This window comes from Lepidochelys kempii, chromosome 4 (assembly GCF_965140265.1).
Source record: "Lepidochelys kempii isolate rLepKem1 chromosome 4, rLepKem1.hap2, whole genome shotgun sequence".
NCBI lineage: Eukaryota > Metazoa > Chordata > Testudines > Cheloniidae > Lepidochelys > Lepidochelys kempii.
In genome coordinates this window covers 74,656,008-74,683,067 of record NC_133259.1, presented here as the reverse complement: position 1 = coordinate 74,683,067, position 27,060 = coordinate 74,656,008, and the positions used below count along the sequence as shown (strand labels likewise).

Below are 27,060 nucleotides of genomic sequence, written 5' to 3'. Positions count from 1 at the left end.
ACTGAGATGCCTCATGGAAGTTTTAGTTAGCTGCTTCATGCCCCTTTCCACTGCATTAGTCCAGTTCCCTGGCCAGACTATATTTTCCATGATGCACCATGGCCAGAGACTTCCCTGGTATATCACCTCTCCTCTCCAAGGGGAGAGACCATATTGCATCATGGGACATGTAGTCAGACCAGGGAGCCTGGTTCATAGAGGAAAATGAAAGCATGAGGCACCCTAACTACGACTCCTGTAAGTTACCATGGCAGCATTTCCAAATCAAACTATTTTTGATTTTGGATGAAGAATTTTGGTTTTTGAATTTTCACCAAAAATTGAAATCGTCTGTAGGGAAAAAAGAACAGCTCTAGTGACAATCTGAGGAATGTGTCTGTACAAAATCTGAATTCTGGTTGATATTATGAAGTTGTTACAATGAAAACTGCTGCATCACGGAATGCATCTAGATTTATGTATCCACCATTGCTGATAAGCCTTTAAAACCGTCCCTCCCAGCCCAGGGACTATAGCCAATTGTTAAGGATGATCAGCACCCCTCCTTCTGGGGAGACCAGAAGAGTAACTGCATCCTAGGGAAATCAGTTCTCTATAACTTCTCTCAGCTGGGGACTAGGGATTTGGAGATTGAAAAATTACCAGCTGCAGAACAAAGACACCAAGGTGGTGTTAAGAAAAGGAGTACTTGTGGCACCTTAGAGACTACAAATTTATTTGAGCATAAGCTTTTGTGAGCTACAGCTCACTTTAAAAAGGACTCATAGGAGGATGACAGAGACCCCTCCAGGAAGTGTGGCCAGGTGAGAGGGAGTGGATGAATCAGAGAGGGCAAGCTAGGAAGAGAAGTCTCAAAGGGCTAGATCCAAAAAGGGGATTTAGATTTGACATTGCAATATTTAACATTTAGGCACCCTACTGACTAGTGGAATCCACGGCCTTGAGGCAGACATGCTCTCTGTACAATGCATTGAGAAAGTCATGCGCCTAAGAATGGCATCCAAAAAAACCAGCCAGATGAGTGTGGAGCTGCCTAACCTAGCCAACAGGAAATGCCAAGGAGAGGGGCAGGTATTAAGTCCCACCCCTCAAAAGAGTCTTATGCACTTATGTCTGGGCTGGAGGGAGGTCCCTATCTCTTCATGGGATTTACAGCCATGAACCTTCTCCTGGAGTTACCTAATTGCTTTCTCACAAAAAACAATTCTGGTAGTGGTGATGGCTTATTATTTTTGCACGGACCTGTGTATTTCTTGTACAATTAGGTAAAGAGCAATGTTACATGTTACACTATTCATGTGTCCCTTGAAGAGGTAAACTGTGGGCCCAGAACACCCACGTGGTGTTGGAGCTCTGGAAGAAGATGTGTTTAAGCTACAGGAGGAAGCCTGAAGCATCAGCATCCTTCCAGGAGTGGGCAGCTGGCTGTATGATTGTGGCTCTCATAAGTGGGTACTAGACATAGGATCTGCACCCCAAGAGTATGTCTAAGGACCCCAAGACAAGAGCAGTGCCTGGACTCTCTTCAGACTCTTGAGGCTTAAAACACCCAGGGATTCAGTGGTTGGATTTCCTAATAGCAGTCTGGTGAGTGGCCAAGATGTGTGTTTAACTGGATCTGTGACAGCTCTAGGTGTGAAGACTGCTTAGTAATCTAAAATATTTTTATTCTTAGTTCACTGGAATTTTGTCATTTCATTATCTTAAAGACTGAAGACTTGCTTGGATTTGATAAGGTAAAGAACATTTAAAAGAATTCCTTTAAGTCTTTAGGATACTTTAATCAGACTGTCACCTGTAACAAGGCACAATGCTCCCTTCTGGCTTTAAAAATCAGAGCATCTTGGAGCAGTAAATCAGCCTTTTCATAAAATCCTTGACACTTGAAATAAGTGTGTTTTCATTCTGGGAAAGTCTAATAGAAAACACAAAGCAATGGAATATAGTGTGCTCTGACACTTGAATAACAATAGCATTGGGAGAAAAGGGAGATTATTTTGGTCTATGGCTACCTTTACCAGATAGCTTTTTCAAATGACAAATTGTATTGTTGCTTTCTTTTCTTTTACTGTTTCCTTAAAAGCAAAATATTGCACAGCTTTACTTTTATTGTTGTCTGTGAGTCCTAGCATATCAGTTGTTCTAGGAGGGCGATGAGAAAAAAAGCAGATTTTTTTCTGCATCATTCTCTGTTTACCTGATGCCACAGAACACAACTCTCACCCCAACCTGCTGCTAGTCACTTCTCATTATAACTCTTTTCCCCCATATTTTCAGAAAGTTATCAGCATGTGAAATATTTATCTTATAGGCTGAAATTTTCTTTGTTTGATCTGTGCTCAAAGGTTTAAAAAAACCCCAAACATACCTTTAGCAAAATCCCTTCAGCTATTTGAGTTATAATTGCCTGAGAAGGTGGTGATGGTGGTGGGGATTTAAATGTTCTCTAATCTTAGCTAAAATTTTTATTTGAATGAAGTCTTGGGTAAAATTTTCAAAGGCACTATAAGGAACTGAAAGCTTAGTGAAAATGAGGCACTTGAAAATTGTATCCCTTGCTCCTCTTGATATCAATGTATTTTCTCCCTTCCCACCTTTCCAAGTAGAAAGACTGCTGCTATCACAATTGTCTAAGCCTGACAATGTCTCAATGGCACACACAGAGTAAAATTCTCCCAAAACTCATGAGGGAAAATCACAAGCATGATTAAAATAAAGAGTTGTAGATTCCCATGATTTGACAAGGACTGCAAAATTTTGCTCCATCATAATATGTTGTACATTCAAAGTTTTCATTTAAAAAATAAGTTTCTATAATTTTATTCATTATAACTATAAAGCCGAAACAAATTACATAACATACTGCTGCCCAGTTCATTCACTTTTATATATCACAGCCAACCAATAGGAACATCAACGATGTGAATTCATTCCCTCCCTATCCTGTTCAACTCAACAGCATGTAAATGGCAAAGGCTAACTAGGAACATTTAGCTGGTAACAGTAAGAAGACGGACCAAGATTTTCAAAATTGAGGATTTCAGAGTAGCAGCCGTGTTAGTTTTTATCCGCAAAAAGAACAGGAGTACTTGTGGCACCTTAGAGTAACAAATCTATTTGAGCATAAGCTTTCGTGAGCTACAGCTCACTTCATCGGATGCATAGAATGGAACATATAGTAAGATATACACATACACAAGTTGGAAGTTACCATACAAACTGTGAGAGGCGAATTAGTTAAGATGAGCTTTGGGTGCCCAACTTGATTCAGTTTAAAAAGGGCCCAAATTGCAGAGGGTAGATGCTCCGCATTTCCTAGAAATCTAGCCTCTGTAAAATGTCAAGTTTGGCAAACAAACAAAGGAACAAAACAAAAGAAATTTAATGTAAAACCTATGTCATAGTAAAAGAGGCTGCACAGTTTTAATAAAAAGGTATGAAAGCACAGAAGTTAAGATTTCTACCACCACATTGACTCAGCCACATTACATATCTTGGGTACTTTGTGAAATCTGTTTAAACAGTGGGCTCGGCACTGCTCCCCCTTAATATCAATGGGAACAGGATTGGGCTCAAACAATAATATATTAAGGAACAGTTAAGCCAGGTCTTGCTCACCTTACTCATGTAACCAACTATTTACTTCAATGCAACAACTCATCTGACTAAGGACAGCAAGATTTGCTCTTTAAGAAAAACAGGAAGAGAAAACACTACATATGTACATTGTGGCAGGGGGAACTTTCTGTAAGCATCTTCTCTAACGTTTTCCATTTCCTCACTTCAAATATATTTCAGCTGTGAAACCTGAATCTTACATAAAATTCTTTGTTAAATACTTTTACTGTACATTTGTATAGTATGTCAGTTATACTCACATTTTTGAAAATAAAAAAAAATTACTATACCCAAATCTTTCAACCGTAAGTTATAAAAACATCTATTTAAAAAGACACGAAAAGGTTAATGAGTTTATTTAAATAAAATAATGTATTAATTAAAAATTCCTCAAATGCTGAAGTGTGATTCTGTTCTGAAAAGCACTGTGAGCTTCCACCATTATTGCAGAATTATACTATTATCTTTTAACAGCTTCTATATCAAATGGCTTAGTTTAGAAGTAAAACTATTTTCCCCTTAACTGTGACCCCAGTAGATACACCTGGGGTCAGAGTCAAGTAGGGTTCTTTCTTTCATATACATCAGCATTAGTTAAGGATTTTGTAAGCCAAACCGTGAAACCTTACTGACTTCAAAATCTGTTCTTAGTGACATTTGGGAAGTCCCATTGCCTTCAATGGATTATTAGTTATTTATGCTGTGGTAGTGTCCAAAGGACTCAGTCAGGACCAGGGCCCCAGCGTACTAGGCATTGTATATAGAAAGGCATGGTCCCTGTCCTGAAGATTTTATGATCTAAGATCCTGATCGACATAGACTTACAGAAGTGCTTAACTTTACACAAGTAACCCCAGCGGGATCAACAGGACTTATAGGTATAAAGTTAAGCACCTGCTTATGTATTTGTAGGATCTGGATCTAATTTAAGATAAGATGACACAAATGAGTAAAAGATGATTGACTGACAACTAGAGCGAGAGCAACGATAACTTATATATTCACATAGTTATGTAAATTCACATTATGTAGGCTAACAATTGATGGTTCAAATAATTTTAAAAAGTTTGAATAAGGTATTTCGAATCGGAATTTAGCCAATAATTGAAAAGGTGTGGAATTTAGTCAACAACTATGCTGATGTACAAATAGGAATTGAATTTAGCTCACTCTCTTAGCTGAACTAGTGCTGCTGTGCTCACAAGAAAACAAACAAACAATAAAAGCCCCTTTTTGTCAGTAAAGGCAGCATACAGAGTTTTGAATACACACAGGGAGCAGTTCTATTCAGCACTTTTCAGAGTAGGGCCACGCTTTAAAGAGTGATAAAGCAAATGCCATACCTAACATCAACAAGCTGAGGTTTATCCTTTTGACACTGAGGACAGAAGTATGTCATCCTGTTATTCTCTCCTAAACGACAAACCGTGATCTTTCCACTGCACTGACCACAGTTAGGGCGTTTGTACACCTTGTAATGTTTGTAGAGAGCTGATCCTGTTTTGCGGCACTGAAATAGAACATTTTTATAATGCGATTAGAAAGAGATTTGATCCAATGCAAGACTTCTGTATCTTCCAATATAAAGAGAGAGAGCGCACACACACGAACTGAGAACTTTGCAGCTAAAAAAATTACACAGATAATACTCTTCGATTGTCTTTGCATCAGATTCAAATATGAATACCACTTTATTCAAATATTCATAATTCAATTCTTCTTGGATTTCTGTTCTGCATTTAGAGTTATGTTCTCATTACCAGCCAATTCTTTCTGTAATTTGTAACATTTGTTTAAATACTTGCATTTCTTCCTATTTCAGTATGGTTTTAAGAATGCCCAATAATGTTTGTGTTCACAAAACAAGACCCAAAATATTTGCATCATGTAAAGTTTAACTGGAATTTGTATACACCACAGTATTTACCATTTTAGAAACAATGATAAAATGTTACTACTCTTACTCATAACACTGCAAAATGGGTTAGCTCCGGAGCTATCTTAGAGAGGATTTAGGGGCTTACTTCATTCTTTAAAAGCTCTTTGAGGTCCTTCAACAGCAAATGCTGTATAAATTCAGAATATTACACCCATTTTAAAGATTGAGAAACCAAGCTACAGAAAGGGTAAGCTACTTGGCCAATGTCATGCAAAAAATCACTGGCATAGCTAGGAACAGAATCCACATCTCCTAGCTCCCAGTTCTGTCTCTTAACCACAAGACTACCTCTCTCTTGCTGGTTTCAATGGATTCAGGGTTTTAAAGCCCCACTCATCCCTGGGTGAATGAGAAGACTGCCTTGTTGAATTTCTACAAAATGTAAGTTAAAATCTAAAAAGCTAGGTTAAATCTACTCTTTGTATTTAAATAACACCATACATCTTATTTCAAACTTTATGAACAAAGCAGTGAGGATCCAATTACTCTCAAATATCTCACATTATTTGCTTGCTTTTTCTCAAACAGTTAATAGTGGCTGAACCAAAAAGTCCTTCCCACTTCCAGCATGATGACTTATTGCATCTTTTTACTGTTTCCACTAGATGGCTACATACAGCTTACACATTTTGGTGCAAAGTTTCAGTGCATTTTCTCTCTTAGAACTTATCGCCCTCACCTTATAAAAGAGAAGAGTAAAATCAAGGGTCATTTTCACCAAGTGATGTGTCTGTTCATCTGTCAATTGACAAGCCTGTGAAAAAGGCAAAAATGTTTAAAAAAAAATAGATTTATACAACTATAATACACTGGAGCAACTACAGTAAAGAGATTTATAATTAGAGAGTGTCTCTATGGATACCCCCAACAAACATGGTATTACACAGCTACTTGGTCTCATATATTCTCATACTTTTTTGCCTCCTCTGCTGTATATTTACATACACAAATATGCTTATTTACTATTCTACAGTGTCTGACTTTGTGCTGCTGCCCCCAAAACAGCTACAAATTGTCAGTGTTTTACTTCAGTGTTGACCTATTGGTCTCCAGTATGGGTTTCAGTTTCATGTAGTAATCTGCACTTGCTGCCTCTTGGTTTCTTGCTGGAGTTTATAGGTTAACACCAACACCTCAGTGATTTAGAATCCTGTATTAGAGAATTTAATTCTCGTGTGTGACATCTCCGCCACCTGCTTCAATATGGAAATAAAACCCCTTCCAACTGCATACCCCTAGTTATCACTAGGGCTTCGGGTCTGTCACAGAGGTCGTGGAAATCACGGATTCCGTGACTTTTGGTGACCTCCATGACTTCTGCAGCAGCCAGTGTGGCTGACCCCAGGGCTGCCCAAGCAGCTGGCTCTACGGCCAGCTGTTCAGGTGGCCCTGGGAACAGCCACACCGGCTGCTGTTGGAGTGGCCCCACAGCCAGCCACACTGGCCACTGCTCGGGTGGGCAGCGGTCCCCGGGGCGGCCGGAGCAGCCACTGGCCCCGGCCCCCCCCAGCAGCAGGCAGACCACAGCAGCGGCCCCCAAATGCACGCCCCCCCCGCAGCAGCAGCCCCCCAATGCATGCCCCCCCTACCCCCACCGCAGCAGCAGCCCCCAAGATTTAGTCGGGTATTTGTACTAAAAAGTCATGTATATGTCACAGCCATGAATTTTTGTTTATTGCCCATGACCTGTCCATGGCTTTTACTAAAAATACCTGTGACTAAATCGTAGCCTTAGTTATCACCTACCACCCCACACTAGAACCCCTATGGGGTATCATCAAACAATTACAAGCCATACTTGATGGGGACCCCATTTTCAAAGAAATATTTTCTGAACTCCCACTTCTGGCCTTCAAACAACCCCCCAATCTCTCCAGCCTCCTAATTAGAAGCAAGCTCCCTACAGACCAGGACACACCAACCAAAGTGGCACCAGATGCTGCCAGAACAGATGCAAAACCTGTAGATCTATCTCCACTGCTATGATGATCAGCACCCCTACAACACACACTTCAAGATCCATGGGTGCTACTTGTGCCTATCACTACATGTGGTATACCTCATCCAGTACACTAAATGCCACCAATAACCAATAACAACTATGTGGTGAGACAATCACTATGCTCTCAGATGAACTCACACAGAAAAATGATAAAAGACAAAAACATTGTATCACCTGTGGGTGAACACTTTTGACAAGGCGATTACTCTACGTATGTCCTCTCGGTCCTCATCCTCAAAGGAATCCCGCAAGACAACTTCAAAAGACAAGCCTGGCACCTTAAATTCATAACTTGCTAGATACTAAAAATCATGGACTGAATCGAGACACTGGATTTATGGCTTATTACAACAATCTGTAATCCATTTAAACCTTCCCCCTCCCCCATAAGCTTTTTTCCCCCCCTTCTATGGCTAGGAGAAGTGTAATCAGGCCCTTCACTTTGAAAGGTGCCTTGAACTGCATGTTAACTACTCATGCTAAACAATCTGTTTACCTTGTACTCCGCTGTGACACGGAGTACATTTCCCAGACCTGAAGAAGAGCTCTGTGTAAGCTTGAAAATTTCTCTCACCAACAGAAGTTGGTCCCATAAAAGATATGATCTCACCCAGTTTGTCTCTCTAATATCCCAGGACCAACGCAGCTACAACAACAGTGCATATCTCTACGGACACACTTGAGTTAAAGGCTCCTCAGTTTAATCAGGAGAGTGCCTAGAGCCACACATTTTCTGTTATGGGTCGCTGAACTTTGAAATGCACTTCTCCCCCAGAGCCCGGATTTATTAACTCCCAGGACACACCCCACAGCACTTCTGTTTCCCCTGTAACTTAGGGTGGGACTACAGAGAGATAAAAAAAAAAAAAAACCCACACATGGGAGGCCTGGGTCAGCTGACTGAGGCTAGCGGGGCTCCGGCTCCAGGGCTGAAAAATCGCTATGTAGACTGTCTGGCTTGAGCTGGACCTTGTGAGCGTGAAGGGTCTCAGAACTCAGGCTCCAGCCCAAGCCAGACAGTCTACATAGCGATTTTTCAGCGCTGGAGCTGGAGCCCCGCTAGCCTTGGTCAGCTGATCCAGGCCAGCCATGGCCATGCCACAGGTTTTTTATCCCTGTATAGATGTACCCATAGGGAGCAAGTGAAGAGAGGGGCAAAGGGTTTCCAATTCTGAATGTGACTGTCATTAGCTGGTGAACAGAGTTATCATGTGGAAGCTGCATGGGGCACCAAGGCTCAAACCCTGAGCAAAACTAACAATGGAGTAAACAAAAGTACCTGAGAAATGGACAGGAATACCTGAACTCTAGAACTGTGTCTACACTGGGGAAGCATATGAAAAGATTCCGCCCACCAGTTCAGTTGAACCAGTGTTAAACCAACAGGAACTGGAGTGTAGACAAGGCTCTGGTAGTTAAACAGTTTTTAACCACCATTTTAGTTAAATTTGCTCTAACTGAAACAGTGGTAAAATTGATTCCAACTTCTGGAGACTTGTTCCCACTGGTTTTAATCTTGGTTGAGATGAGCCAGTGACAGAACCAGTGGGAATTTTGGGGTAATGTTTCACAGTGAGGACAAGGCCTAAAGCCCATTCCTACAGGAATACTTAAGTCTTTAACCAAAAAGGCCCAAGTCCTGCGAAGAGAACAAGAGATCCCCTCACTAGCTTCAGGAGTTCATTTTGTAGGATCAAGGCCTAAATTTGTAACTCACCTTTTAAATTTCATACAGTCTAAGGCTAGATATGTTTTCATTCCACTGAGTTATCACGATTTTCTCTCAAACACTCTGATCAACCTTGTTTTAGCTAAGAATCCAGGTGGTCTTAGATTGTTTTGAGGATATTTATTCATACCTGTCATGAAAGACAAGGCCTACACAATCTGAGGAAGGTCTGGAGCCTCAAATCATATAGAGTCTCATGAGGTATGGTGAATGCACTGCATGGGAAAAGCTTGAGAGCAGAGTCTGAGGGACTAAAGTAACTGAATATGATGAAGAAAATGTTGTAATTTAAACTATCTAGAGTCCAGAGATTTGTGTGTTTGAATTTATCAAGCAAAATGAGAACAATCTATTTTATAATGGACTGGCATGGCAATTTCATGGTAGCACAACATGATTCAAGACAGCAGGTCAAAGTTTGAAAATTAAATTAATTTCTGGTCAAGAAGGGATGTGAGTTAAAGAGATAGCATGTCTGCTGCAGCAACTCTCCCATCCAACCCATGAGCAGTGTTGACAGGCTCCAGAGAGTGCCACACTAACCCTCCTAGGGCAGGATGGTCAAGCATGACAGTAGAGTCTGGGAGATCACTGGAATCCAGGGTGGCATTAATTAGGGGAAATGGAGGGTGGAGAAGATTGTTAAGACCTTACAAGGTCCTCCCTACAAAAATCTAAACTAGACCAAAATATCTTGTAGATACATGTTTATGGTCTTAATAGCTGCTTGCAATTGGTACAGAAGGGAATCCATGAAAATATTTCACCTACTTTAACAGCTGGATGGAGACCACTGTCAAAGAGTGCTTCATTTTTTATGATATTTCCCACTCCAGGTAACACTGCCTGATCCAACAACACATCACATAACATGCGACCTTTCTGCTGCTTAATCTCACTTTCTGCTCTTAAGAAACTAAATTTTGGAGAGCATACATCTAAGTCTTCCATCATTCTTACTTTCTGTTCACTTTCAGCAGCATTCCTGCAAGACAAGACAAAATAATCTATCTTTCATTGTAACTAGACAGTACTTACACAATGTGTAGTATTTATGAGTGCCCTAGCACATTACACAGAGATCAAAAAGCCACGCAGATACTCGTGACATGCATAGAAAAACACAGAAGTCTTACCCTTTTTCAAAAATATGGTGGTTTAATAACACATACATAGAATACACTAGTGCCAGGCCATGTGCATAGGCAAGCATCCCATCCTTGTTCAAGTCAGCTCTAAGAATAATTATCAGTCCGTGCCGAGCATTTACAGTGTTAAATGCATTTCCTAAGCAGAGACTCTCAGTTGTAACTAACTATAGGGGAGGATGGTCCAGTGGGTAGGGCACAAGCCTGGGACTTGGTTTCAATCCCTTTCTATACCACAAACTTCCTGTGTGGCAAAACCCTTTAAGCAAGATTCAGAAAGATACTCTCTCTCAGTCACAGCCTAATCCTGGGGAAGCCTGAACTCGCTCTGTACCTAAGCATTTACACTAAAAAGTTCCCTAGGTGCCTAAGCTTTTGCCTCTGAGCATATGTACTGCTGCCTCTAAGCATCCTGGCACCTATCTCCTGCCTGAACCCCAAATGATTCACAAACCAGGGGAAGACAGTTGTTCATCTACCTAACTGACATGTGGGCCCCGATCCAGTAGGCATGTTCAGAGGCCACCTAACTCCTCACAAAACACAGGGGGCGGGGGGTGGAGAGAAGAAAAAGAGGAGGTGCTCTCATAACTTTTAGCCCAGTGATTAGAGTGCTCACCTAACTGACTCACCACTGGGTTGTGGGAGACACCAGTTCAAGTCCCTCCTCTGCCTGAAGAGGATTGGAACAGGGATCTGCCACCTCTCAGGGGCATTGTGCATGGGATATTCTGAGATAGGGCTCCCGCAGTCTTTCCTAGTGAAGCTGTTCCATTGTGGATAAATCATAAAAGAAAGAGCCACTGGAGTAAGAGGACTGGACTCTGTCTCTCTCACCTCCTAGGTGAGTGTTCTAAGCACCAGGCAACAGAGTCACTCTCATTCTCTCTCTGGCCCAATTAATATTTATTTATTTACAAGTGGAACAGCACCTCCAGGCAAGACTGAGGGAGACACACATCAGAATATCCTACAGCTAAGTGTTTAGGACACCCCTCTGAGAGTGGCAGATCCCTGTTCAAATCCCGTCTTCTCATTAGGCACAGGGGAGACTTGAACTGAGGATCGCCCACATCCCAGGTGAGTAATTTAACCTCTGGTTATGAGGGAGCTCTTCCTCCCCCAGCTTCTTGCAGGAAATGTCTTAGGCACCTAACTCTAGAAGAGGTTTCATAACTGAGAATCACAAGCAGAGATAGGCACCTAAATACAATCTAGAGAAGAGCACTGTCTCTGTGAGAAGGGCGAAACTTCGGACACACCCATGTCACTGGCATCTCCCATTCACTAGCTTAGGCAGGAAGTCGCTTAGAGTGCTGTTTTTTGGCAATGGCAGTCTAAGATGCCTGTCTCTCCCTGTTCATTGTATAAAGAGCCCAAGCAATTAACTCAGGCTTTGAGAAGGGCAGTGTTATTCCTGTGATTTGCTAGGGACCTAAAAGTTAGGCACTGCAACTCTCAGTGTCACAATGCTCAACTCCCTTTGTGAGTCTAGCCCTTATTTTCTGGGTGTCTGAGTTCCCCCCTTGTAGAACAGGGATACTAGTGCTGCCCCACATCACAGGGTGTTGTGAGGATAAATAAATTAAAGACTGAGTTTCTATGCTCAGATACTGTGGTGACAGGGGAGAAATATGAATGATAGATTAGATATCTGCATTAGGGAAATTTGCCCCAAATCTCTCATGGAAACATGCAGCTCCAGCACAAAACACAGTTCGTTGAAGTGCAATTTGTTTCATGAACAGGTTCTCCAAAACAGTTTTGGGATATAGAGGAACCATCAGATTCATTTCATTCATGACCTAAATCAGATTTGAATGCCCACCATTCTTATGAACAAACATATCTGTATGGCACCATTTAAAAACTGTGTGTGTCATTCCAAATGCAAATATTCCTGATGTTCTGAGACAGGATTTTTGTTTTTCATTCTAGCCAAAGTGTAAAAAAAAATAAAAATAAAAATACCTTTTTAAAGTTTTACTTACAAAGAGGGCAGCTGATACTGAATAGAATAATAAATAAAACAATAAAAGAATTCAGTGTCCAGAAGTGAAAGCTATTGGATTAAGATATCAACACCACATTACACTGTGAATGCTCAGAAGGAGACCAGCACCTTATTGTGATAAACATTTACATGTTAAAATAAAGTTTATCCATAAATTAAAGGAAAAACCCCCACAAACTTAGTAATAGATGCAAGAAAGCCCAGATTTACACATATTTATATTTAAGGCCTATTCTAGAATAGAAAATATATATATTAAAATCACCTTGAATTTATACAGCGCCTTTCATCTGAAAGCTTCACAGTGCTTTACAGAAAAACCTCACAAAGATGCTATTCCTCTACAGCTTCCACACAGGTGAGAAGAACAGCGCCAATGGCTGGGAATATGCCCCAAAACATGTGTCACAAGCACTGCTAAAAAATACCTGCCTACATTTTTTTGGGATAGATAGATTCTGAAATATTGAAGCACAAGATAAAACATACCATGTACTTCTAAGTATAGGAAATATACAGTAACCATTAAAGGCCCAGACCCTCTCCTTGCAATCAGATCCATGCGGAAGCAAAAGTCCACCTGTCTAAATCTGATTGCAGAAGCGAGAGTTTAAAGGGCAAAATACCGGTGGCACATTCAGTTGTTAGACCAGGGAGCAGAATCAGGAGTCATGGGTTTGAATCCCAATCTGCTGTTGACTCCCTAGATGGCTTTAAGCAAGTCACTTTCTGTACCTCAGTTATGTATTCACAAAGTAATTAAAATTACTTACATACCCAGTAAGGACATTGGGAGCTTTAATGAGGTATACTTACCTTCCTTAAAGCTGGGAGGCATATTTAATTAATTTTTATGAAGTGCTTTGAAATTCTCAGATGAAAACCACTATATAAAAGCAAAATAATCTTTTCTCAACTATATGGTGAAAACCTTATTTTTATAAAAAAAACACAGATTGAACACTGAAGAAATGCTTTAATTTTTACTTTACCTAAGCTCTACTGTTGCGTCAAAGAAACAAACCATATCATCAGTAAGCTGTATTTCCAGAATTGGTGGTGCTCCATTTCGGTCTTTGCTTGCAGTTGGATTAATACACATGGAACCGTTCATGCCAAAGTGAACCCTAGGCGACAAACACATTTCTGAAAAAAAAAAATCTGCATCTTAACAACACTCTCAGGCATGTTAGTAGTCTATTTTCTAGCTTGGCAATTAAATTCACTAAGTATATAAAATAATTCTGATCATTAGCAGCAATAGGGTGACATGAAGTGCTTGTCTACATGGTCTCTCTTTCCTCTCACACAGGACTGTGTTTACTAGCAACTAAGAAGCACTCAAGTATATAGTGACTTTATTAGATCTTTATATAACCAATCATTCAGTTAATGATTTAAATTTGAAACACATTTGTGCAACCATAATACAGTGCAGCATCCTGGGAGTTTCTTCACCTGTACTTCTGCACTCTTACAGCCCCTGGCAGGCTCCTCCGGGGACAATGGGAAAAAAATACACTTGTTTTCTTTCTTGCTGACTCATTTTAAAATTAAGACTCACTAAAACAAGAACAGTGTTCTTCTCAAAGAATATTCTATCAGCTCTTCTTCTGCCAAGTATAATGATCCAATATAGAAGACAAAATTGCCAGCTATTTCACTACCACAACTTTCACCATATCAAGCACCTTCCAGTTGTTCTCAAAACAATATGACTAGCATCTGTCCTGTGTGTAGGTGGTTCTCTCTTTTTCCCACCTCTCGCCAGGGCAAAGATTGTTTAGGTTTTTAAAATACTTAAAAATTATTATTTAAAAATAAGTGCTGGTGTTTATTAGTTAAGGTGAGGTTGAAGACTGAAGGCACAAAAAGTATGAAGTGAAGACGTTTGAGGTGGTTGTTAGACACTGCAGAAATTCCAGTCTTAAGCCAGCACACAGAAAGATCTGCCTCCTTCACTGGTGAGTTTTACTCTTGAAGCAACATGCCAAAGGAGTGGAGTTTAGTATCTTTTAGGTACCACAAGTGCAGATCATTCAATGCTTTTAAAATGAGGACAGAGATCTTGAATTTGATGCAATATTCTACTTGGTATCAGTGTATTGAGCAAAGGACAAGTAAATCTGATTTGCAGCCCTGATTAAAGTATTCCTTCACAAGTTAATCCAAACATATCGTATATGCCCCATGACCTCAAAAGGAAAGTCTTATTTCTAAGCTTCTCCTTTAAAAACAACATTTTTTTTTCCCAGAGGAAGGTTAATTATTTTGTGGTTTAAAAGGAGGTGAACAACAGACGGGGGGGGGGGGGGGGGGGAGAAGAGAAGGAGAGGCTTGGAACAAAGACAACATCGCAAACATCTATTTGTTTTTAATCCGTCCCCTGTAATGCCACACATCTGTTTACTCTTATTTTTCCATAAGTACTGGAAGGATGGTTTTAAAAAAATATTTACAGTTAACTTAAAGGTGACAGTGTATCAATTAATAAATATTGACAAACTACGTTGTTAGTAATTGATTACAAATCCAAAAGAAGAGCAGTATTGTAAACTGATTCTCAAGAAGTATATTGTGCCTTTCAGAAGCTTTTTCTTCCCGTTCAGTTGAGTTAAGTTAATAAATATAACTATTTTGGAAGTAGTTGTTACTGCTATATGCTTCTAATTCTCCGGGGAGATATTATAGCATTACACAAGATTAAGCAGTTTTGGGGATTTTTTTCAATGTAGGCTTTAAACTCTGTGTTGTGTTATCAATCATAAATGCATTTAACATTTCCCAAAAGTTCTTGATAAGAAAAAAAATAATGTGCATGTTTGTAATTAAGTGTCTCACTTATGGAGGCCCTGTTTAAAGGTACACTACTGTCACAACGATTAGCTGTCATAACTACTTCTCAGTTATAGCTACAGTAATAAAATATTTCACAATCACTTCTATGCATAAATTTCTTTTCTATTTAAAGCCTTAAGAACTTTACAAATTCTACCCCAGTGTGCCTCATTATCCCTGATGTGCTGAAACCATGAAAAATAGCATTTTTGTCATTTTAATTAAGGAGAAAGTAGGATGGACCTACCTTAATTGAAATCTTGGTTCTGCTGTCTGATGACAGCTAGTGTTAAAAAGCTCAATATTTTTTAATAGAAAAAACTGAGCTGTTGTAACTGTTCAGTTGTGTGCAAGACTTAAGTTCTTGGAGGTTTTGTTTGTTTGTTTTCTAATTGCAAAGCTCTCATTAGTTCCTAGAAAATAGTTGTGCCTATAACATAGTTTGTGCTGTTACTGGGCAAGAAAAAAACTGGTAACAGAATTTTATTAGAAGGGTGCATTAAAGTCCTGGATCTAACTCCCAATGAAATCAATGGGAATCTTTCCACTGCTTTTAATGGCATTTTATTTGGGCTCTACAAATCAGAATCCTTTCCATATGGGAGTGTGTCTAGGTTTTGCCTTTTCTAAAGAAAATAAAAATATCTGTATTTTTATAGGTTCTTGAAGATTTCCAGATGGACTTATTCAGGTGAGGTCCAAGGGTTATTCTGAAGAAAACAGATTGTTGGAACATCTTTTGTATAGTATCTCTCACAACCCTAAATGCCATTTTCTTTACTCTAGAGCAAATTAGTCTCTAGTCACTGGTAAAATGCATCTACAAACTGTGCTAATTTACAAGATTCCCCACCACTCACCTCTTCAGGTTTTAACTGATTAATTTATTTCTTACTTTTAAAAGACACTACCATAAACACAAAAATATCTAATGGTAATCCTCAAAAATCAACTGAGAGGAAAAACAAAATCAGGGAAAACGTAGGAGATAAGTTCAAATTCTGCTTACACTGTGGCCTTTGGTGAATTCACTGCACCTGTTCTATTACTACTACTGTTGGATGCTTGTTCTCAGACTAAAGAAATTCCTCAAAAGACTTATTCCCTACATTATTGTTCATCAATCAGGAAGTGGATTGTACTGTCCCATTTATCAGTAATAGGTGGATCACAAATTCAACAAAACATGAATTTCCCTCATGTGCTAATTGTTATCCATGATGTACCTTGTTCATCTATAAGTCATTCAATCGGCATAGAGGATTTCATGGCCAGATCTTCCTTTTCCCTGAAGTGAGGGAGACAGAAATCTACAGTGTTTGGCTCTTGGCCAAAGAGCAAGTGTTTCCTTGGGCCCTTCCCAGCTCCTCCCTTGCACACTCACTTGTGTTAGAGCTGTACCTAGTCCAGCTTTAAGAGAACAATTTTAAGGTAATTTTTTCATGGTAATAAAGAATGTCTGCCCGCTAGCTTCAGGATGAATTTCATAGGTGCAATTTATAAAGGCAGTCCAGAGCAGTTAGTGATGTGATTGAGTGGACCAACACTTAAAAAACAACAACAACAAGGGACATCAGTTTCCAGTGTTAGACATCCTTTAATTTTCAGACCAGGATTCAAAAGTAACAGATAGGGTTAAATGAAGCATCTACATAATTTTAATTGTTGTTATACTTAAAGCTTTGATCACATACTTTCAGTAACTAATTTTAAAAGGTAGTTTAAAAATTAAGATTACTTACAGTCCTGCAGTGCCATAGGATTGTATTCTTATACTACAATGGGGGCACGTACTCTCTTTTTTTTTTAAATGGACATACAATGAAAATAACTTTTGCAAAATGGTATTGTTGATAAAGAAAATTTTAGTTAATGCAAGTTTCATATTCATGTTAAATATCTGAGAACTCTAGTTGTTTATATTACACTACAGACCATATAAACTAGGTTTTATGCTCGTTTTTCAAAAGAGTCACCCCAAACGTTTTAGTTTAGGTTTGACACATTTCACGTGCATTGCAGTAGACATTTGCAATACACATATCGCATACCACACTGGAAACAGGGAGAACTATAATTAGATCCTTAGACAGTATGAGCCCAATTTTCAGAGGTGCTGAGTAGCCACTATTTGAATGGAAATCATTGGGAGTTACCTACATAAGTATTTTTAGACTCTTTAGTATATTGATTATGAGCAAACCATTAAAGTTTAGAAAATTACAACAAATGTCATGTAAGTGTTACCAATTTTAGAAGTCTTACTTTTGTGCTGTGAAGTCTGTGGAAGACTTTTTTTAAAAAATTGGGTGGGCTCATTTTGGTTACCATCCCGTGGGAATACTATAGTGTATTTGTTTATTACACACAAAATGAATGTTAAGCATGCAAAGCCAAACACTTATTTAAGAAGTACCAGAATTAATATTGATTATGAGAGCTTGATTTGACCTCCTTGTGCATGTGTAATATCATCCAGTCTTGCCTAACATCAAATAGAAAGTCTGGAGCAAAGCAAGGACTAGAACCCAGCTTTGCCAACTCTCAGACTTTGCCACAAGAAAATATTCTCTCTCTTCTTACAACCCTCTGCCTCATCACTGTCCAGTTTATATGGACAATCACAATTCTGTCATTTATTTCCTAACTTTTGAGTGCTTTACTCTACCACCTTAATATTCTTTTAATGTTTTTGTATGTCATTTTCTAGGTGTGTGATTTTTTTTTTTAAAGCAAACTGAATCAACAGAAATTCTATCAGTGATCAGTATGGGTGGAACCCAAGACCTTTAGATTCACAGCACAGAACTCAACCACTTGAGGTAAAAGAGAAGTTGGAACAACAGTATGCTGTTCCCTTGTATGTGGACCAGCCACTAGAAGGGAATGTGACATGCTTTGCCAATGACTAGAAGTGTTGGATAGCTAATGTGACAGCAATTTTTAAAAAGGGCTCCAGAGGTGATCCCAGCAATTACAGGCTGGTAAGCCTGCCTTCAGTACCGCGCAAACTAGTTGAAACTATAGTAAAGAACAAAATTGTCAGACACATACATGAACATAATTTGTTGGGGAAGAGTCAACATGGTTTTTGTAAAAGGAAATCATGCCTCACCAATCTACTAGAATTCTTTGATGGAGTCAACAAGCATGTGGACAATGTCCATTGGATATAGCGTACTTAGATTATCAGAAAGCCTTTGACAAGGTCTCTCACCAAAGACTCTTAAGCAAGCTAAGCTGTCATGGAATAAAAGCAAAGGTCCTCTCTTGGACTGGTAACTGGTTAAACATAGGGAACAGAGAATAGGAATAAATGGTCAGTTTTCAGGATGGAGAGAGGTAAATAGTGGTGTCTCCCAGGGGTCTGTACTGGGACCAGTCCTATTCAACATATTCATAGATTATCTGGAAAAAGGGGTAAACAGTGAGGTGGCAAAATTTGCACATGATACAAAACTACTCAAGATAGTTAAGTCCCAAGCAGACTGCAAAGAGCTACAAAAGGATCTCACAAAACTGGATGACTGGGCAACAAAATGGCAGAAGAAATTCAATGTTGATAAATGCAAAGTAATGCACATTGGAAAACATAATCCCAACTATACATATAAATTGATGGGGACTAAATTAGCTGTTACAACTCTCAAGAAATAGATATTGGAGTCATTGGGGATAGTTCTTTGATAGCATCCACTCAGTGTGCATAGCAGTTCAAAAAGCGAACAGAATGTTGGTAATCATTAAGAAAGAGATGGATAATAAAACAGAAAATATCATATTGCCTTTACATAAATCCATGGTATGCCCACATCTTGAATACTGTATGCAGATGTGGTCGCCCCATCTCAAAAAAGATATACTGGAATTGGAAAAGGTTCAGAAAAGGGCAACAAAAATGATTAGGGGTATGGAATGGCTTCCGTACAAGGAGAGATTAATAAAACTGGGACTTTTCAGCTTAGAAAAGAAATGACGAAGGAGAGATATGATAGAGATCAATCAAATCATGACTGGTGTGGAGAAATGATATTAATAGGCAGCAGGTTTAAAACATCAAAAGGAAGTATTTCTTCACACAACGCACAGTCAACCTGTGGAACTCCTTGCCAGAGGATGTTGTAAAGGCCAAGACTATAATAGGGTTAAAAAAAAGAAAACTAGGTAAGTTCATGGAGGATAGGTCCAACCATCAATGGCTAATAGCCAGGATAGGCAGGGATGGTGTCTCGAGCCTCTGTTTGCCAGAAGCTGGGAATGGGTGACAGGGAATGGATCACTTGATGATTACCTGTTCTGTTCATTCCCTCTGAGGCACCTGGCATTGGCCACTGCTGGAAGACAGGATATTGGGTAGATGAAGCAATATGGTCATTCTTATTTTCTTATGAATCGGAAATCCTAATTCTAGTCTTGTGGCTGGCAGGGAGTATGGTCTAATGCTTAGATATCACAGGCAGGCACATATATTTGATGCATTCATTCTTAAAGAAAGTATGGCTAAGTGGATGAGCCCTGGGTTCTATTCCTAGCACTGCCAGAAGTGACCTTGTACAACCTCAGTTCCTTCATTTATAAAATTAGGAAACAATACTTGCCTGCCTGAGGTCTGGCTCAGTAATAAGGGTTGTGAAGTGCACAGAATTAAACATTCCAGTTAGCGGAAGAGCTGAGCCTAGAGCTAATAATCTCCTTCTAGTAATTTCCCCTAGACTGAACAGTGGCATTGTTATTGAATGCCTGTTCCCATCCACAGTTCTAGCTCTGAGCCTACCATGTAGAAGGCGTGCGGCCTGCTCAGTACAATTGGCTTGAAGAGAGCTCTGTGCGGCAGAGCATCAGCACTGCACATGGAATGTTCTAAGATTTTATCAGCAAGCCTCTAACAAGCTCAACTGAGGGTCTACAAATGGTCATTTTTTTAGAGCAATATAACTCAGCCAAATCAGGATGGATTTTTATGAGAACAGCAAGACACTTTTCTGACCACAAGACCTCCCCTGCCAAAGTTCAAGTCCTAACACCACAACAAGGAAATGTTAGAGCTCTTTAAAAAAGTGTCTTTAACATTAGTGAAGCTACCTATTTCTCCCTAACCTCATTCTCAGAAATGACTGAATTGTTTTCACTTAAACTTTTCAGAAAAACATCAGCCTGAGACAGACACCTAGAATGCACAATTGCAGCCCAAACAGTTAAAGTTTGGGCGTTATAAGCAACTGAAAATGGGGCTAATAATGAAAGTGTTAGGCAGCTGTAACTCTAGACACTGCTACCAGCTCTGCCTACAACAAACTGCAGTTTCATTAAGAATATTTTATTTAAGAAATACCTAACACAATTCATGAAATAAAGTGGCACTTACCCTCTGCTTTCAGGAGAATAAAGCAGTAGGTTGTGATGTTATCATTATCACCTCCTTTCACGACGGAAAAGCAGAATCACACTGTCTAGTATATCCAGCACCTAGATACAAACTGCATAGAGAAGTTTCTCTACAATACTAATTAACTTTCACATAATTGAAAATGATAGTACTGAGAAAAAAACCCTGAAAATGTACATGGTTAGAGAATACATACAGAGGGAATACTGTAATTTCTCTTACCTCAATGCTTTCTGTCCAAAATACATAAAAAGCTCCTTCCCCAGAGTTTCTACACCAGTGTACACACATCCTTTCAGCAATCTCAGGAAATCCTGACAGGAGGTTTTATTCCCAGTCACAGCATTCTGAAAATAAATTCACACATACACACACACACACACACACAAAACATGTTTAGGAAAGAAACAGTCCTAAAGTCAATATCAAAATTTTGCAGTCATCAGTTAACACCCAACTATACAGACAAAATCTGCCACCCTTAATCATACTGAGTACAACCTTATTCCTCCAACCATCCAACTGAAATCAATGGAACTACTTGCAAAGTAAGCTGCTATTCAGTGTAACCAAGGCCATCAAACACTGGCCCATTTTACTCTGACCTGTTGGTTTCCAGAAAATATTATCCTAGAAAAAAGATAAGTAATTGATTATTTGTATAAAAACATAATTTGACAGATGTCACCTTAAATCTCTTACAGACACTTACAGAGTGTCCTGCCAGATCAATGCCATTCAGAAGTTCTGACAAGGGTATTTTGTTGGAGAAAGTGTGTGATACCATTTTTTGGTATTTTAAATGCAAAAACCTTTTCAAAATGCCTCTGACTGGAGCCACTGACAGTGCTGATATATGTTCTGTGTACTAGATGAGACCTCTTGTTGTCCAGCAAAAATCTGCATATAGCCCCACAGGAGTACGTTTCTTTTCAAAGATCAGGTTTTCAACAGCTAGGAAAAAAGGGTGTTGGGAAGGGGACACTGGTGAAGGAATGAAGGGAATGGATCATTTTAAAGATCTGAGTAAAAAATTAACATGGCTGTTACTCTGAAACTACTCACACAGTAAGTGTTACTCCATTTATTCAAATGGAGTCATAAGTACTTACACTAACAATTAATTTGGCCCAGGGAACTACTTTTTAGTGACAGCATTCTAGAGTTTATGTTTTGGTGTATGGATCAAGCATTACCATAATCAGACTAGTTTCAAAGCCACATTTGTAATTCACAAGTATCCAGGTCTTCTATCATCATTGTTGCAAAATCTCTAAAGACAGTGCTACTATGAAAAAATTAACATTTTTCCACTCCTAACAGACAGGAGCCCAAGTGAACAGTTATGACGCAGGTCTGAGGCAAAACTTCAAGTCTGTATAAAGAATACACAATTAGACCTACATTTTGCTGCCTTAGATGACCAGCTATTTTGTCAGTCTGGTACAATTGCTCCTTATTAACAAAAAAACTATTCTGTTAAAGCAATTCCATGCTGATATTTTTAGTCAATTCATTTGCCATACTATTTTAAAATAATTTCTCTATTTTTGAGATATGTACAGAAGTGTCAAAATTATGAGTTATTAACAGGACCAAGACTGTTATTTCTCACTCTATGTTTTCTTTTTAAATAGCTTTGTGAAATAAATAACTGTAACTTAGTATTCCTAACGATAATTATAAAAGTACCTATTCAATCAAAATAAGTTGGATAGCCCATTGTTTATTGTATTCAATATCACTTTGCCTGTCGACAAAGGGAAAAGTAAAAAAGAAAATGAATCAGTCTCAAGGTGTAATTTTTAAAACAATATATTTAAGCCTACGCAAATCCCTGTATAGACACTTATTTAGAGATATGCAAAGTTCATTATAGTTTATCTTAAGTCAATTAGCAATCAGTTTAACCAGAACAAGAGTTTCCACTCACAAAAGAGGTTCAATTAAATGGGTTTTTTAAAGGATTTAAATTAAACTATTTCAACTTCTGTGTTTAGATAAGGCCTTCCATTCTTCCCAAAGCAGAGGCCCTTTATGCCCCACTTAAGTCCTTGCATGGGCCACGAAGCAGAGGACCATCACAAGGACTAAGTGGAGAACAGACCTTGTGATGGTCCTCTGCCCAGAGAGAAAATTCACCCTGAGATGAATTTCACCAGCTGAGAATATGACTGTTACTATTTTTCCCCTTTGCTAAACTCATGAGAGCATAATTTATTGAAAAAGTGAAAATACTATTTAAGTCCTGAAACCAGAAGGTGATAAGAATTAATTGATTACATGATCTCCTGCACTACATTCTTTTTAAAGTTGTGGGCAAGAGCACTGCTGTGGAACCTCAATACAGAACATTAATCTGTGTGTAGGCTTACATATCAAACATATGAAAAAAATCCTTCTGTGACTTTACCATTGCTCAGAACATAAGGGAAGCACCAAGTTTCCCACACTTGTGCAGAAATGACAAAAAAAAAGCCAACTCAGCAATCAGGAATGGAGTACTGAATCTTCACATCTCATTAACCAGACCTGCTCATGTATATTTTAACATCTTTTTATAGAATAAGATTCAACAGCATACAACTTGTGGGGGTTTTCTCCAAAAGATCCCAAACACCCCACAACTTGTATGCCATTGAATAGTTTTATATTGGCAACAAAAATGGGTAAAAATTAGCAGAGATATTACATACTGAGTAAGTGGAAAGCAGATACCCCATTCTTTATTTGGTTAAATACCGTATATGCTCATTCATAAGCCGAATATTTTTGGTAAAAAATGACGCATCAAAGAGCAGGGGTTGGCTTATAAACAGATCTACACCAAAATTTAATCATTTTAAACTAATATCTAATACACTGTCATTTTGTTTACCTGGAGCGTCTGCAGGCATGGAGCCCCTCCGCTCCCTGTGGCCGCCGTTCACCATTCCCAGCCAATGGGAACTGTGGGAAGTGCACCACTTCATAATGTCCCGACCCACCAGTAACTTACCCTAACGGGCCAGGAGCCAAAGTTTGCCAACCCCTGAAATATAGGGTCAGCTTATGAAAGGGTCATACAGTTTTTGCTATTTTTACCTATCGTGGGGGGTCGGCTTATAAACGAACAGACTAATGAACGAGTATGTATATATATATTAGTTTTTTAAAAAACTAAGTAAAAATTCCTTTTCTGTGGACTAATGCGTATCATTCTCCTTCTAGACTTTTTATTGTACACTTCTGAACCCTATATAATTAAAAAGCAACCAATGGTCAGCAACAACTTCTACAATTTTCCTTGTAGGTTTCCTGAACGCAAATGATATTAAAACAATTGCCATCTTTTTGATTAGACAAAAAAGTGACTTGAAAAGATTTCCTTCATTATTTCCTACACGGGTTCATGTTTCTCCTGCTCTCTCTCTTCAAATTCATCAGATTTGCTGTGGCTGATTTATTATATCGATGACAAGAATATATTATGGTACACTGATTTTAAAAAAAAAAGTGAAAAATCTCAAACAACTGCCAGAAACCTCTGCTGTAGTTAACTCTGCAATGATTTTTGCAGAAGCAAGTATGTCAGCTACACTAATGATCTTGCTTGAAGTTCAGATCAGTCAGGCACATTTTATCATCCCCAAAACTATAAGAGAATTTTTACAAATCTAGTAAAGCTCTCTTGCATTCTTTCAAAGCTTAAAAGGAATGTCATCTGCATCACTTGTATTGGTGTAAAACCTTTATATCAGATACAGCACAGTATTGCAACAAATGCCTTCTCAACATTTATTTAAAATTAAGTCCACTTAATCTGGTTTCCTAGCAATAAACAGAGAAGGTAAAGTTTTCAAAAGTGACTAAGTGGCTTAGGAGCCTGACCGTCATTTTTAAAGGATTTAGGCACATAGGGCAAGATTTTGAAAAGTATTTAGGTACCTAAAGATGCAGATAGGCACCCAGTGGAATTTTCAAAAAACACCTAGGAATGTACAAATTCCCACTGAAATAATTTTAATGGTCCATCAGGGGTACAGACACTTTTAAAAACCCCACTAGATACCTCTCTGCATCTTCAGGTGCCCAAATTCTTTTAAGAATCTGGCCCTTTAAGTGCCTAAATCTCTTTTGAAAATGAACATGTACTTTTGAAAACTTTACCCTGACTGGTTTCAGAGTAACAGCCATGTTAGTCTGTATTCGCAAAAAGAAAAGGAGTACTTGTGGCACCTTAGAGACTAATAAGGAGAGTGATCACTTTAGATAAGCTATTACCAGCAGGAGAGTGGGGTGGGGGGAGAGAAAACCTTTTGAGGCGATAAATACCCATTTTTTTCATGGTCTCTGTGTATAAAAACATCTTCTGTATTTTCCACAGTATGCATCCAATGGAGTAAGCTGTAGCTCACGAAAGCTTATGCTCAAATAAATTGGTTAGTCTCTAAGGTGCCACAAGTACTCCTTTTCTTTTTACCCTGACTGTATTTAGTGGGGAAGCAGCGAAAGCATTAGTCTTTGTATCAGCCTACTTGAAAGATTACAATGCTTTTTCTTTTCTGTGCCCAAAGACAGATGGAGGGCGCTATTAAAACAATGCCTGTTTGGAGGAGCCATAGAGAAGATTTACACTTGGGGGATGAAATCAGGCTTTCTTGCATAAGCACCATAGATTCTCCTCAAGTGCCAGGGAGCAGCACGTCCTGAGACCTTGGAACAAGGCTCAGCATTCCATGAAAACATTCACAAACTTGTGTAAGGTTGTGTATGTTTGGTGTCGTAAAATGCCCAGCGCTTGGGCTCGGCCCTTGAAAGAGTCAAAGGAAGTCAATGAGGACACTGAAAAGCGCCAGAGCCATGCACAAGTGCAGCAAGGGACAGCCTCTCCCGCTGTACTTTATTTACATAGGGGGCCAGAGGGATTGGCAGGAGCTCCCCCCGCGTCTATAAACATCGCGTCGCTCCCCCTTTTAGTTGCTCCCACAATGCGGGGCTCAGCCGGGGGTCGCCCCCACCAGCCCCCTTTGCAACCTGGCGTGTGGCTGCCGCCTCCCTCCTGGGGGGCCGAGCAGCTGTGCTGTGCCGCCCCCCGCTCTGGGGCAGCTGTTACCGTCTGGCGCACGCCGCCCGAGCTGCTCCCGCCACAGCCGCTGCTCACCCCGGTGCAGGCGGCGGGGCCCAGGGCCGCAGGCCGGGCTGGCAGCAGCGCGTTGCCCCGCACGGCCCGCACTGCTTGGCCCTGGCGCACCCGGGCCCGGATCCTCTCCCCGTGCAGGGCGCAGCCAGGACCTTCCACCATCCCGGAGCCGCTCAAATCTCCCGCTCAGTGGCTGCCCCGCCCCTGTCTCCGCAGCGCCCTGCAGGAGGAGGAGGAGGAGGAGGGCCGCGGCCTAGGACTGGGGTGGGGCCAAGCTGGACGCCCGCCTGATCCCTCTAGATGGGACACACGCAGCCGCATCCCCTATCTCTGTCAGGGAATTTCCCAACTTTCTACTTGCCCCAGGCCAAACACCCTTGCCCCGCCCCTCCTCCGAGTCGCCACCCCCTGCTCACTCCATAACCCCCCCCCCACCTGCTCTCACCCCTCCCTGCCCCTCACTCATTTTCATCAGGGCAGGGTTAACTTTTTGTGGACCTAGCATTAAACACATCTGTGGGCCCCCAAGGGGTAGGATGGTCAGTCTCCAGCGTGGAGGGCGGGCTGGGGGGCAAAGAGGCAAGGGCATGGCAGGAACAGCCCTGCTCTGGGCAGCCCAGCAGGAGGGCACTGTTTACAAACCAGCAGCTGCCAGACACCCACTGGCCTGCCCATCCCTGTGCTGCCAGCAGGCCCCTTCCCCTTGAGGACGGGCAAGCACCCACACTGCTCCCCCGCCCAGTGCCCCATCCTTATGCCCAGCGCCCCCTGGCACAGAGACTTCCACCACAGAGCTCTATGCCCAGCCCACACCCCTCCCAGAGACCTCCCCGCCACTGGCCTCCCACCACAACTGCACAGCACCCTGCACACCACACCGCTCGCCTAGCACCCCCCACCCATAGACCCTCCCACCGCCCACCACCTTCCTCACAGTCCCACCATCACAGCCGCACAGCACCCCATATTCCTGAGGGGGGCTCTGCACCAAAAAATTAAAAATTCTGTGCACAATATTTTAAAATTCTGCAAATTTTATTTGTCAATAAATAAATGTGGAGGCTGCAACATAGCTGTGGGGAGCACAGGCTACTGGTTGCATGGAGGTGGGAGATTACCCTGCAGCCTCCCCCCACCCCACCCTGGGACAGGGATTTGGCAGTGAGGCTACACCTGCCCCTGACACAGTGCAAGGGCCAGGCCTGCCCCAGAAACACCCTGGGGCCCTGTCCCCCTGTGCCAGGTGCACCAGGTGTGGGTGAGC

The 27,060-nt window shown here is 40.5% G+C and overlaps 1 protein-coding gene across 1 annotated transcript in view; it reads right to left on the bottom strand.

The window, feature by feature from the left end:
• The window catches only part of NEIL3 (nei like DNA glycosylase 3), a 36,119-nt gene extending 10,145 nt beyond the window's left edge, over nucleotides 1–25,974 (bottom strand). Inside the window, exons 1-6 of the mRNA XM_073340082.1 lie at nucleotides 25,818–25,974; nucleotides 20,897–21,021; nucleotides 13,443–13,577; nucleotides 10,060–10,273; nucleotides 6,237–6,311; nucleotides 4,962–5,128 (exon numbers count right to left, since the gene is read on the bottom strand). Coding sequence (XP_073196183.1) covers nucleotides 4,962–5,128; nucleotides 6,237–6,311; nucleotides 10,060–10,273; nucleotides 13,443–13,577; nucleotides 20,897–21,021; nucleotides 25,818–25,958 — 857 coding nt within the window. The 5' untranslated portion in view covers nucleotides 25,959–25,974. The remainder of the gene's footprint in view (nucleotides 1–4,961; nucleotides 5,129–6,236; nucleotides 6,312–10,059; nucleotides 10,274–13,442; nucleotides 13,578–20,896; nucleotides 21,022–25,817) is intronic.
• Nucleotides 25,975–27,060: the final 1,086 nt, after the last annotated feature.